Source organism: Taudactylus pleione, unplaced genomic scaffold (assembly GCF_031769625.1).
Source record: "Taudactylus pleione unplaced genomic scaffold, aTauple2 ptg000391l, whole genome shotgun sequence".
NCBI lineage: Eukaryota > Metazoa > Chordata > Amphibia > Anura > Myobatrachidae > Taudactylus > Taudactylus pleione.
Window position 1 is genome coordinate 5119521 of NW_028284792.1, and position 14310 is coordinate 5133830.

The window sequence follows — 14310 nt, forward strand, 5'->3', positions numbered from 1 at the left end:
GCAGTGTAAAAATAAAGCTTCCCAGTATTTGTGGGCTACATGCAACAGCAGCCAGTATTTACCCTGCACGCAACGGCAGTTTAAGAGAGGAGGGGGCCGTGAACCAGGCCCCACATAAAAATGGCCCACAGGATCCACTGGAGACTGGCAGTGTTGACAGGAACATATTTTTCATGTCACAAGCCATCAGAGGGCTGGCCATTCACCCCTAAACATCACAACATCCCTCTCTTCCCCCAGGTTTTTAACCAGTCCGGTATTACTCCAGACAGTCCACCTCCCAAGTCCTCTGTTCTATAATGTCATCCTTCCGCCCAGACCAGAGACTGAACTTCCAGCAGTGCAGCTGCCTGTACCATTCCAGTGCTCCTGTAGTCAGTAGGCTGCATCACAGGGAATTTTGGAGCATTGACGTAATTGAAAGGGATTGCCCAGTACCTCAGGCTGTGTGTTGTGTTATTGTATCTTCCCCCTGGACCACCAGCGCTACTATGCAACCTTTGCCTCGCCCCATCATGTGCAGCCACTCCCCTGCAGTGGCTATATGTCAGATCTTGGTTGCTGATGGACCTCCAAATCTGTAGCCTGTAAATGCCCCAGATTTTGACTGGAACTGGTAAAGACAGGGATGGAGCTGTGAGACATCTGTGTGCAGTTGCTGAATAAAGTAATAGTGAGCAGTTGACCCTGTGTGCAGGTGCCAGCAGAGTGAGTGTGACTTGTGTCTGCATTTGTTGCTGGTAGCATTACAGAGGTGCTGCCAGCCTATAGGAATAGTGTGCACTGGCAATGTGTAATACCGTACACACACATTTATATTTACTGACACCTTATTTAATAATAACATGCCAGTAAATTGATTTCTGAGCTGTATAGTGAACAAGAAGGCTCAGAAACTGCATATGTAAGTTCACAACTCAGGTCCCATTCACTGGTGTACTTTACTGTAGGTAATATTTACTGTAGGTGTAGTGTATTAGGGTCATATTTATACAAGAATATTTGCTGAAAATATGCAGGTGTTTGTAGAGGTAACTGCAGATGTTAAGGATTCCCAGGATATCTCCGATATCTGATTCAGTCCTTTCATATCTGACCACAGAGCAGCTCCCAAAGGTTTCTATGGGGGCTGCTTAATTAGTGATATGGTCCACAGATGTGTATATATGTATTGGGGTTCTGAGTGGTCCCGGTGCGGATCTGCTGTTAGTTCGGAACTCGGATTTAAAAAACGAACTCGAGTATTGAATTGCATGTAAACAGGTCCAAATTACATGAGTTTAGCTGGTTTTATCAATTTTTTTATGATTTTTATCGATATTTACAGAACCCAGAACCGAACCAAAACTGAATCTTAACCAAAACACTTGAGGGTGGTTTTGCCAAAGGCAAAACCTGATGAAGAATTAGAAGCAAAGCCAAAACACGGGGTCCGCGCACATATCTAATTTCATTACCATAGTACTAGTAGGTGCCGATATGTATTTACTTATAATATTTGGTTGTTATCATGTGTAAGTGTTACAATTAGAGATGAGCGAGATTGGATTCCCGGGAAACCAACCCCCCCCCCCCCTATCTTACACTGATCTGAGCAGATCCGACTCCCAGCTTGAAACTCTCCACCATTTTTGGATTCCAAAATGAGGCAAAACATCAGCTTCCAGGTGTCGGATCTTGCGTGTTTTGGATCTGATATAAGTCCCTCCCACTGTGATTCTGGCTCCATTTGCCACAGGTCCACCAGAGATGTAGGAGACACAGCGGAGCTGATGATAAGTTCAAGTTCAACTTGAAGTTCAAAGCGACACTGTTTGTCTTTGATGGGCAGTAGCATCCACATGTCCCTGACCCCCTTAGAGTAAATACTGACCAAGCTAGTTATTTAATAGGCAGTCAGCAAATCATTGTTTTTCAATTTTCTATAGTTCAGGAACATCATCCTATATTATATATTACTTGTTGTGTGTGGTAGTTAAAAAAAATAGTGTGTGTTCAAAAAACCAGGCAGTATTTTTTTTTAAGTCTAATACTAATAGTCAGTAGGTCAAGGGCCACTGACTTAATCTTATTTGCGCAGTGCGTTGCAGTCGGTGGACAGTTTGTTGTTAGGAAATGAAAATAGTGCATGTTCAAAAAACTTTAGGCGTCAATACAGATCACGACGAGCAATCAATAGAACAACCGGATCAGCAACCAAACACTAGTGCAAGTCATGACAATACTAGTCCTTCAACATCATCTACTAAAGCTGATGCTCAGGGGCATAGAGGGTTTAAATCAGGGCATTTTAAGTCAAAACAATATTTTGCATTGCTGAAAAAAACATCACTTCTAATAAAGGGAAATTTTCCTGCAGAAAAACATAATATTGCCAACATGCCATACACCATACACAATGGAAATGAAAGGCTCAGGCCTGCTGTCAGTCAGGCATCTTCTGCCTCTCATGACGATTCAAGACCATCTCACTCTGAGTCTAGAAGAGGTGTCCAAAAAATTAAAACAGGAAATTCAGTGCTTAAAAAAACCACTAAGGCAGAAGAACCAATTGTGTGTGCTTAGAAATGTCACAAATCCCTGAGGAGAGTCTGTATGTCTGCGAGTGCTATGTGTGAGCCTGACCTTCTAATACAGGGCATGTAGAGAAGCCTCCTTAAACCATTTCTGCACCCTCTGCCAATGTTGGGATGAGTGGCACATGTAAAGATGCTGACATAGAAGTTAAGGATGCTACTGAGGAAGTGTAACAGGATGAGGGGTATATTTGTGTAACTGATGTTAATGAGGATGTTGATGATGAGGATGTTGTTTGTAAGTCAGGCACCAGTGGAAGCAGTTCTTGCCTGGTCATAACACCAAAAAATCCCCCTCTTATGTGTGGAATTATTTTACCGAAATCCTGACAACAGTTTTCAAGCCATCTGTAGCATTTGTAAAGCCTTAGTAAGTAGAGGTAGTGACATTAATCATCTAGGTACCTCCACCCTGTTACATCATTTGAAGTGCATTCATGAAAAGTTTTTGGCAAAATCTGAAAATTCTGCTAATAACAACAAGCAGTCCAACATCAGTTAGCTCCCATTTCTTAGCTAGATCCCAACACCTGCAATCTCCTCCATCAACACATTCATCATCAATCTCCTCAATGATTGAAGCTAGTCCTGCATTCAGCTTGCTAAGACTAATTGAGTCCTCCTCTAAGCAGGATTCCTTAGTAGAATCCTTGAGCTCTAGGCCTGCTGCTGCTGCAGGTGGATTTTCATCCCAGAAGGGGACCCAGAATACTAGTAGTAGTTCAAAAAACAATTGACTGTTAAACAATCCTTTGCAAGCGTAAGCAAGTATGACAGCTGTTACCCAGTTGCACAGCGGATCACTGAAGCCACCACAGCTATGCTAGTATTAGATCTGCATCTAATATCTGCCATTAATGCATCTTGTTTTAAATAGTTAATTGAGGTCCTGTGTCCCAGCTACCAAATTCCATCCTGGTTACATTTTACCAGAAAAGCAATTCCTCACCTGTACCAGTACATAAATAAAAATGAATTCTTGGCCTGCAAAATGCCATTGTACCCACTGTCCACTTAACCACAGATATGTGGGCAAGTGGTACTGGGCAAACAAAAGACTACATGACTGTGACAGCCAATTGGTTGGGTGTATCTCCTTCAGCAGCAGAAGTAGGTAGTACAAAACGCCAGTTCATTCCCAGGCAGGCTACTCTTTGTATCAACAGCTGCACTAAGAGGCATACCAGTGTCAAGCTGCTAGAAACATCAAGGAATTTCATTGCAAAATGTTTTACCCCGCTTTGACTTTCCTCAGGATTTTTGATTTCTTATAACACCACAAATATTGTGAGAGCATTACAGCTGTGTGAATTCTAACACATCCCAAGTTTTGCTCACACATCAACTTGGTGGTGGATAATTTATAAAAAAAAATGACAGGGGCTTGCAGGAGATGCTGTCTGTGGCCCTAAAAATTTCGACACATTTTTGCCATTCAGCAACTGCATGTACAAGATTGCAGTACGTGTAAGAACAGTTACATTTTCCATGCCACCAACTGAAGCAAGAGGTAGTAACAAGGTGGAATTTCACCCTTTATATGCTTCAGTGAATGGAGGAACAGCAACATGCCATCCAAACCTACACAACAAACCATGACATAGGGGGAGGAGGGGGGATGTACCTTAGTGCAATGCAGTGGAGAATACTGTCTGTGTTGTGCAAGGTGCTGGAAGCCATTCAAAGTAGTCAACTGTGAAGTGAATGCAGACTCTGCCGGCTTGATTCAGGTGATTCCCTATTTAGACTTTTGGAAAAGCAGCTCAAAAAACTGAAGGAGGAGATGAAATTAAGCAATTCCGCTAAGTATACTGGACTTGTAGGTCAAGTCCTTTATTTGCTTTGCTAGGATCCAAGAATCATCAGCATCTTGAAACTGGATCACTAAATTTTGGCGACCGTGCTTGATCCTAGGTTTAAGTCTTATGCCATGTCTTTCTTTCCAACTGACACAGGGCCTAATTCAGCAAACAACACAGGCCCTGATTCAGAGCTGGACGCTCTGACAGAGCGCTCCCTCTGAATCAGGGCCGGTCTTTTTTTTTTTAGAACGACCTCCTGGCCGCTCACATAGCTGTGGGTGACCACCCACAGCTATAGCGAGCAGTCAGGAAGATGGTCGCGATGGTCAAGACCACCCTTGTGGTAGGGTCTCATTGCCGCAAGCCCCAGAGAGCTTTCGGCTCAAACAGAGCCGAAAGCTCTCCCACTGAACATCGACAGCACGCCCCCTTTGGTGCAAGACCTGGGTCTGAATCAGGCCCAAAGTTGCTTATACACACGTAATTGGTCGATTAATTTGCACTGCGCATGCATCACAGTGCATGTGCGCGAGCCAGATGTTGCATACGGAACTGCAAATGTAAGCAATCCCTGAGTAAGGTCTGGGCCTCCCTAACTGTCCAATGTTACTCGATGTTACCGATTGTTTTGCTATGTTGTCAAAGTATACAGATGTGAGTAAGGGGAAGTGGGCGTCTTTATGTCAGGCTGCAATCGCAATGCGAATGCAAACATTTACATGTCACCGCTGATATTAGCAACTGCGTTGCATGCGTATAAGCAGAATAGCGATCCATAGTGAATCAGGCCCACAGATCTGACACAACAATGTTTCCTCCTTCAGTTTCTTTGGCAACTGCAGCTGCCAGGAAATAACTGAGCTTTCCCAAGAGACCCACTAGTGATGCAGATGAGTCAACACAACATTTTGACATCTGGTCAGGTCTAAAGTTGCCCAAAATTAGTGACACCTCTACCTTAATGTAATCTGATACATTCCCCATACATATGGTCACCATCCATAGAATGGTGGAGGATCATTATAATGACAGTATATAGACATGTCAGAAAGTTCCTTTGACTACTGGGATGAAAATAAGGCAATTTGAAGGCCTTTGTACAAACTGTCTGTCACGATCCTGACTAATTTTTCCCATATTCTATTAATTTCTCCTATGTTTTACCCCTGCAGTGTTTGTTCCAGGTAGTGCTGAGGTCTGCTCACGCTGTGACTACAAATCACTCCCAGATGACGCAGAGGCCCACCTGCACTGCACAACACATTCAGCTGGGTATGAGGCCTGTTCACACTGTTCCTACTTTGTGGTATCAGTGTGTTTACTCAGCAAGCTAACACTCAGGGCCTGATTCAGACCCGTTCGCTATCTGCGTACGCTCACTGGATGCGTATGCAAATTTGTCAAAGTGATGCCACTGGAAGCAATCGCTCGCCAAGGCATAAGCACGCCCACCATGTCTTAGCGAGCGGCCACTTTGTGTATGCGTACGCCAAATCGCACAGGCAGAGCCGCCCACCAGCACCACGTCATCTCCAAGAAGTGTATTAAAACATTGGTACATCGAGCACCACCGGATGTGAATGCAGTGCTTGAGGTAGCTTTACCCTACCGCAAGCATTGCGAGGAAATCAGTGTAAAAAAAAGCCAAGTGACGTGTACTATGACGCTGCCTGTTAAATATGCACACCTCTAAAACGGCGTTGAAACACTCTGGCATGCCTGCGTTTGCATCTCCAACCCCCCATTATTCATGTCCTGCCCCTGTTACTACCCACAATGGCCTCTCCTGTCACTCATTACACTGGGCTGTCTTTATAGGGCGAGTGAGCGGTATGCGATCGCAGTGAGTAGTTCGCGCACGTGCAGAACAAAGCATGCGCATGCGTGTATGCAGAACATTGGGCCGCTTGCGAGCGAACACATATAGCGAACAGGTCTGAATTAGGCCCTCAGGCTGCACGCCAAAGTTCCCTCTAAAACTCTGTATGGGCGAATCATGTTGGATTCAGTCACCTGACTCTCCTCCATTACTCAGAGTACTGCTCCTAGACCAACTGATCACAGCAGCCAATCCCCGGGGTTCCACCCCTAAAAATTCAATTTCTTGACTGGTCCACATTGCCAGTGCAATGTTGCTTCTGCTGAAGTTACAGCTATGTGCTAAGCTTCCAGGTATTTTGTATTTGGGATGTAGTCAGCATCCTGGCTGATGGGATGCCGACAGTCTAAATACTGGTGCCAGAATCCCAACAGCAGAATACCAACCATCAGCATCCTGAAGGTAAGTATCAGGGGTTAGGGGGAGTATTAGGGTTAGGGTGCGGGGTTAGGCACTAAGGGGGGAGGGTTAGGTTTAGGGTGCGGGGAGGGGAGGGGGAGGTTAGGTTCAGGCACTAGGAGGGAGGTTATGGTTAGGCACCAGGAAGGGAGGGTTAGGGTAGGGAGAGGGGGAGGGTTAGCATGCCAACCAACAAGCATTGGTATGTTAACCCAGTTGGGATCCCAGCATCGGGATTCTGACAGCTGGGATCCCGACTGCCCCCAACCCATACCCAACCCTTGTATCTGAATGGTTCCAGTCCATATCATTCCAGTTCCAAGTCTGGTTATCAAGTCTCCGATTCCATTTTGGAGTCCAGTCTGGTTTTACCACAGAGACTTGTTCCTAACTACAACCATCAGTCCCAGCCGATATCTCCAACTATCAGTCATGTGATATCTCCAACCATCAGTCCCAGTCGATATCTCCAATCATCGGTCCCAGACGATATTTCAAATGATCAGACCCATCCAATATATTAAAACATCAGTCTCAAATAGATCCAGTACTTCAATTCATCTTCATCTGTCTTAAACCAATCCAGTACTTCAATTCATCATTGGTCTCAAACAAATTCATCATTGGTCTTCAATTCAAAAACATCTGTCTCAAACCAACCCAATTCTTCAAGTCATCAACATTGTTCTCAAACCAATCCAGTTAATCAATTCATTAACATCAGTCTTTATCTGATTGTCTTCAAACACCAGTTCCAACCTCACTGTCTCCAAACATCAGTTCCAACTTGACTGTCTCCAAACATCAGTTCCAATCTGATTGTCTCCAAACATCAGTTCCAATCTGATTGTCTCCAAACATCAGTTCCAACCTGTTTCAAAACATCAGTTCCAATCCGATTGTTTCCAAACATCGGTTCCAATCCAATACTGCTTCATCAATTCCATATCATTGATTCGGAAGTCCTGGAGCAAGTCACCCGATTCAATCACACCTTCCTAGGCTCCGCTTCAGCCTCCCACGCCTGTTCCAACCAACTCCAGCCCTCAGGCATGAAACTGGCTTTGCTTTAATTAAGCTACCCACCTTCCAGTGTGTACACGGAAAGTTTTCAGCACAGCCGGTAACCTTGTCAGCGATCAGCGTTGGAACTTCCTCAAAATGTAAAAAAGATGATGTTCAACAAAATGATCTATAAATTCCATGAGGAAGACCTTTACTGACCTTTACTGGCAAGGGATGAATTAATATTGTGTGAAGATGATGTAAACACTGATGAGGGCGTTGATGTGGATTATAATGACGATTACAGAGATTAGAGATCATGGACAGCACTGTTAGCTTAGCTGCCCTAAAACCATCATTAACAAGAACACTGTTAGCTACCTTAGGGCCTGATTCACTACATATCGCTATTCTTCTTATACAGTATCTTGCAAAAGTATTCACACCCTTTGCATTTTTCATGTTTTGTTGCCTCAGAACCTGGAATTAACAACTGTGAAGTTGTGTTTTTTTTTATATTGTGAATCAAACAACATTTAGGACAACACAACAGAAAACTTCAGCGTGTATAACTATTCATCCCCCTAAAGTCAGTACTTTGTCGAGCCACCTTTTGTGGCAATTACAGCTGCAAGTTGCTTTGGATAAGTCTCTATGAGCTTGCCACATCTTGCCCCTGGGATTTTTGCCCATTTCTCAAGACAAAACTGCTCCAGCTCCTTCATGTTGGATGGTTTTCGCTTGTGAACAGCAATCTTCAAGTCTGACCACAGATTCTCAATTGGATTGAGATCTGGGCTTTGACTAGGCCATTCCAACACATTTAAATGTTTCCCCTTACATCACTCGAGTGTTGCTTTAGCAGTATGCTTCGGGTCATTGTCCTGCTGGAAGGTGAATCTCCGTCCCAGTCTCAAATCACAGGCAGACTGAAACAGGTTTTGTTCTAGAATATCCCTGTATTTAGCACCATCCATCTTTCCCTCGACTCAAATCAGTTTCCCAGTCCCTGCTGCTGAAAAACATCCCCACAGCATGATGCTGCCACCACCATGTTTCACTGTGGGGATGGTGTTCCTGGGGGGATGGGATGTGTCAGGTTTGCGCCAGACATAGCGTTTTCCTTGGTGGCCGAAAAGTAAAATTTTAGTCTCATCTGACCAGAGCACCTTCCTCCATACATTTGGGGAGTCGCCCACCTGCCTTTTGGCAAACTCAAATCGTAACTTCTTTTTTTTTTATCACTAAGTAATGGTGTTTCTCTGGCCACTCTTCCATAAAGCCCAGCTCTATGGAGTGTACAGCTTATTGTGGTCACATGCACAGATACACCAGTCTCTGCTGTGGAACTCTGCAGCTCCTTCAGGGTTACCATTGGTCTCTGTGCTGCCTCTCTGATTAATGCCCTCCTTGAACGGTCTGTGAGTTTTGGTGAGCGGCCCTCTCTTGGCAGGTTTTTTGTGGTACCTTGTTCTTTCCATTTGATGATGATGGATTTTATGGTGCTCCGGGGGATAATCAAAGATTTGGATATTTTTTAATAACCCAACCCAGCATTGTACTTCTCAACAACTTTGTCCCTGACTTGTTTGGAGAGCACCTTGGTCTTCATGGTGTGATGCCTCTTGCTTAGTAGTGTTGCAGCCTCTGGGGCCTTTCAGAAAAGGTGTGTTTATACTGACAGATCACGTTACACTTAGAATTCACACAGGTGGACTTCATTTCACTAATTATTATGTGACTTCTGAAGGTAATTGGTTGCACCAGAACTTTTGAGGGGCTTCATAGTAAAGGGGGTAATTACATATGCACATGCCAATTTTCAGAATTTTAATTATAAAGATGATTTTTCATACATATTTTTCTCATTTCACTTCACCAAATTAGACTATTTTGTGCAGATCTATCACATAAAATTCAGATAAAATATAAATAAAAATTACAGGTTGTAATGTAACAAAAAAGGTAAAAAGCCGAGGGGGGTTGAATACTTTTGCAAGGCGCTGTACGAACACAACTGCATTGCTAATATCAGCAGTGATATTTAAATGTTTCCATTCACATTGTGATCGCAGCATAACATAAGGACCCCCACTTCCACTTACAACCGTATGCTTTGACAACATAGTAAAACAATCGGTAACATCGAGTAACATTGGACCCATAAGCACAGTTAAGGCAGGTCAGACCTCACTCTGGAATTGCTAACTTCTGCGCACACTGGGCCTGATTGAGAGCCGGACACTATTTGCGCTCGTTCATTCAGAAAAAGGGGCCGGATATTTAAATAGAGCGCTCGCTCTTTGCGGTCTGTTGACGCCTCTATGTCTGAACAAGCGAACGAAACATGCGCTCGCTATTTTTTAAAAACGCCCCCTGGCCGCTCGCATCATACGTCATCTCCGCTATTTATTAGATTAATCGAGTACATCGAAAGGCATCTGAACTGCTCGCAGTGCTTGTGGTAGCATTTTCCTACCGCAATCATGCGAGCAGTTCAGGCTAAAAGACAACCAAGTGACGTGGTCGATGATGCTGCTTTGTTAATTATGCACACCCTTAAAACGCCCGTTTTGACCGTTTGGCACGCCTGCATTCGGATCTCCACTCCCCATTTTCAAGCACCTTCCCCTGTTACCACCCACAAACACCTCATTCTGTCATTCAAATTAGCAGGCATTCGCTATTTTGCGAGCACACAATTTCCGACCGCAATGACTGGTTCGCGCATGCGTATTACAACCCATATGCATGCGCAGTTGTGCGAACATCGCTCGGAGCGAACGAGCGGCCGCTTACGAGCGGCTCTGAATCAGGCCCTCTATGAGGCTTCTGGTATCGCAGTGGCTAATTTTGCATGCGCATGCAATGGTGTTTAAATGCACAGGCATGCCTGCGCTCGCTCAACCATCCCCCTTCACCACCCACAAATGGAACTTCCTGTCAATCACTCTGTCATGAGTCTGCATAGCCTCTGAGAACGCAGTTCTGAACACAGCATCTGGCTCGCATACGCACATTGCGATACATACACATACGCAGTGCGAACTAATCAAATGATTGCATGCGTGTACAAAACTGCATTTCTTGCTGAATCAGGCCCTTAATCCCATCATTAACAACACTGTTAGCTGTCCATTGGTAGCTTGTTTTGTTGGGGCCTAAACAAACCAATCACTTCACAAAAGTGGCAGTCCCTGTCACTGAAGTGATTGGTTTGTTAAACTGTGCATGTCCTTTCTAATATACAACATAAGGGTGGGTTGTAGGGTTCAAGGACAAACCCATCTTGCATCTCATTTCTTTGCATTATACACTGTTTGTGGCATTAGTGACTGTCTTCTGCAAAGAATTAATTAAGTAAACAAATCAATTCTTCCTTCCTTTTCCTGGCTTCCACTACATACATACTCCACCTCTCTTGGGCCTCTGATCTAGTCCTTGATTAATGAAAAAAATCTTAGTTTCTATTAGATCATATAGTTTATTAAACAGCCATCCTGTCTGCAACTGCAGTGCCACTCCTAGATATGCCATGTTGGAAGTTGAACTGCCACAGCCAATGAAATCTTTGACATGTGGTTGCTGAATGCTGAAAATGTCCAGTAATTTTTATGGCCACAGACAGCATCTCCTACATGCTCCTTTAATTTTAAGAAAAAAATCTGAACCACTAAGTTTATTTTGTGGGCAAAACATGGGACAAGTTCACCCAGTTGTAATGCTCTCCCCTCCTCCCTCATATATTTGCGTCGGAATAAAAAAATGAAATTCAATTTACAAATTATTCAAAACTTTATTCTTTAACCTGCCTTCAACTACATACATACTCCATCTCCCTCACACCTCTGACCTAGTTCTAGATTAATGAAAACACTCATACTTTATATGGGGTCGTATATTTTATTAAACTGCCATCCTGTTAGCCACTGCAATGCCACTCTGTTTCCTAAATGTGCCATGTTGATAGTTGAACTGCCACCATTTTGTGCCGCCCACTGCTGTTGCTTAGCTTAGTCAGCCAGTTAGCTCGGTGAAATCTTTTGCCCTAAACTGGATGGAAACAATATTGTGAGCTGTGAGGTGGTCAAAAGTGACTGGAAATTACTGGAAATTATAATACTGTAGGAACAAAAAGAGGCCAAAGTTATGTTATTCTAGCAGTTTTTATCAATTTTTAAAAAAAATACAGATCCAAAACCAAAACACATGAGGGCGGTTTTGGCAAAACCAAAACCTGACGATGAATTAGAACCAGAGCCAAAATGCAACGGTCAGTGCACATCTCTAGTTACAATTAAATTGTTATGCCCACATTTGCTGTTGAAAAAACAAATGAGTTGTAACTTTACAGTGAAAAAATGATTTATACCAACGGCAAAGATTGTATGTACATGGCTTAATACTATAGCTAGACACTTGCCGAGCATTTGGACTGGTGCAAATAAGCAGTACTAAGAATTATGTAGTAGTTTGCATTGCAGCATGAGACGCAGGCCTGTTCTAATCACTCACTGGAACTTATTTTGTAGTTAACCTCTATAAAAGATTGTAATACTGAGCAAAGACCTGTCACACACACATTATTTAGAAGCCCGTATTATTATTTTATTGCCAGTCCTTGACAGCTGAGAAAAAACCAAAAGCTTTAATCTTTTCTTGCCTTTATTTTACAGCATAAGAGCCGCATATAAGATAGATTTGATTAATATGTAACAGAGATGCAATTCTCTGTAAAATGTGCTGTACTTTAGCACCCCTGGAAAACAAACTGCATCACAATGGTTTAAATCTCAGTCCATTGTATTATATAGACATCATAAATAATAGAGAGCAGGCAGATATTGCTGCAGGCTTCATCTACATAACACATCTGAGCTCTCTATAATGTGTTCTACTTGTCACTTTTAGTACAGAAGAGAGGCAATAAAGCTAACAGCTGACTGAAACACATCCGAACTACTTTCACTTCCAGGGTGGCAAATGCTCATTAAGTAATCTTAGCTGTGACTTTTCAAACCCATAACTCTCAGAAATGTAAAAAAGTTGCCAGGAAAGATTAAGCACATAATCTATGACAGCGTAATAATTCTTTTGTGCGCGATGAAAATTTCATCTGCTTTGTTTTGTATGCTGAGTTGGAAAGAGAAGGTGCAGTTACATCATGTATTGTTCACTGGAATACAAGGTTTTTGGTTTTCATGAATTCAGATCCATAGATTGGCATGGTGACTAAATGGGCATATTTATTAAAACTTCTATTAATGAACCGAAAATTAACATTCCACATATTTGAAATGTTATTGCAGGTCAATTTGTCATGAGACAATTCCTGGGATTTGGACTCTGATAATTGCCTATTGTGACGATTGGTAATAAGTAAAGTGGTAACTAACACTGATACTTTCCCTCTGCGTTCAGACTCGGAAAGTCTAACTGCGCATGTGTGGCAATCAGGCCACGCAAGAGCACAGAAACACTGTGATGGGCACTGGGAACAGCTCCAGCCCACCAAGGAGGATCAGAATATCCCTGTTCAGCCAAGTTGCCCCACAGAGGTAAGCGGACTAATGCTATATTTAGATGGCATTACGTAACGGAGACCAGCACTGAAAGCTAAGCTTTTCAAAGTTTGTTAAATCATCCAAATAACTCTTTCTCCATAGAAAACTATAGGGATGGCTGCTGTGAGCAATTTCATTTGGAAAGCTGTATGCCCCTGCATTGATAGCATATGGTGCACTGGTTTACTACCAGTTATCATCATCGGCGTATACTTTCACCTACTCTATGCAGGTGTATAGGTGAAAAAAAGATGCCTTCTAACAGGAGTATATACGCCTTCTTGCTATTTGTGTGAACAGTCTATGCAATGCTCTGTAGCTGAACATATGCATCTATAGGTGATTCTGAGTCACACACATCTCAGACACCTCTTCACTTGAGGGGGTGTAACTGGATGGTAACAGATTTCTTGCATTTATACTAAGTTTAGTGAGGGCGTGTAGGCGGAATTTCAGGCAATGCTGATTTGTCAACATGCAAAGATCCCTCTGTTTTCAGATGGGTACGTTACATGCTGGATAGGGCTGGTGCAAATGTGACCTCATAATGATGACATCATGTAAAACAAAGCATATAGATCAGGGCAGGGCAGTCGCATAGATGCTTTCAGTTTGGCTTACAGGCAAATATCCACATTCAGTACCAGACATGCAATGCAAATGTAATTGCAGCCGATTTGCTTTCAACTCCAGACTGGGCCGTCTGTTTCTGTCCTTTGTAGACTGGAGAATAGTGTAACTATACACAGTGGATTAACCAGTAAAAAGTTTGACAAATAAATTAAAGAACTAATAAAATTGCACATCAACTACAAGAATATAAAAAGTATATCAAAATAAGTCCTAGAAAAGATAAGTCCTGCTTTTTATTATTTTTTTATATACTATTATATACTATTCCCCCTAAATTAAGCAGCATTTTTGTAATAAGAACATCCAACCTAAACCGTAGATAGAAATAGGTACCTGTAACCAGCCAGGTTATTTTAGAATTCCTGGTCAGTTATTTTAGATTTCCCCACCACAACATCATCCTAGATGTCAGGACAGCTGGACTGCCCAATACTGTATTCATACTGGCAGTC

The 14310-nt window shown here is 42.9% G+C and overlaps 2 protein-coding genes across 6 annotated transcripts in view; one reads left to right on the top strand and one right to left on the bottom strand.

Moving 5' to 3' along the window:
- The window catches only part of LOC148507543 (uncharacterized), a 94009-nt gene extending 92166 nt beyond the window's left edge, over positions 1–1843 (bottom strand). The window contains exon 1 of the mRNA XM_088445880.1: positions 1585–1843. Coding sequence (XP_088302006.1) covers positions 1585–1843 — 259 coding nt within the window. The remainder of the gene's footprint in view (positions 1–1584) is intronic.
- Positions 1–14310, top strand: part of AUTS2 (activator of transcription and developmental regulator AUTS2) — a 1638780-nt gene that overhangs the window by 1449925 nt on the left and 174545 nt on the right. The window lies entirely within an intron of this gene.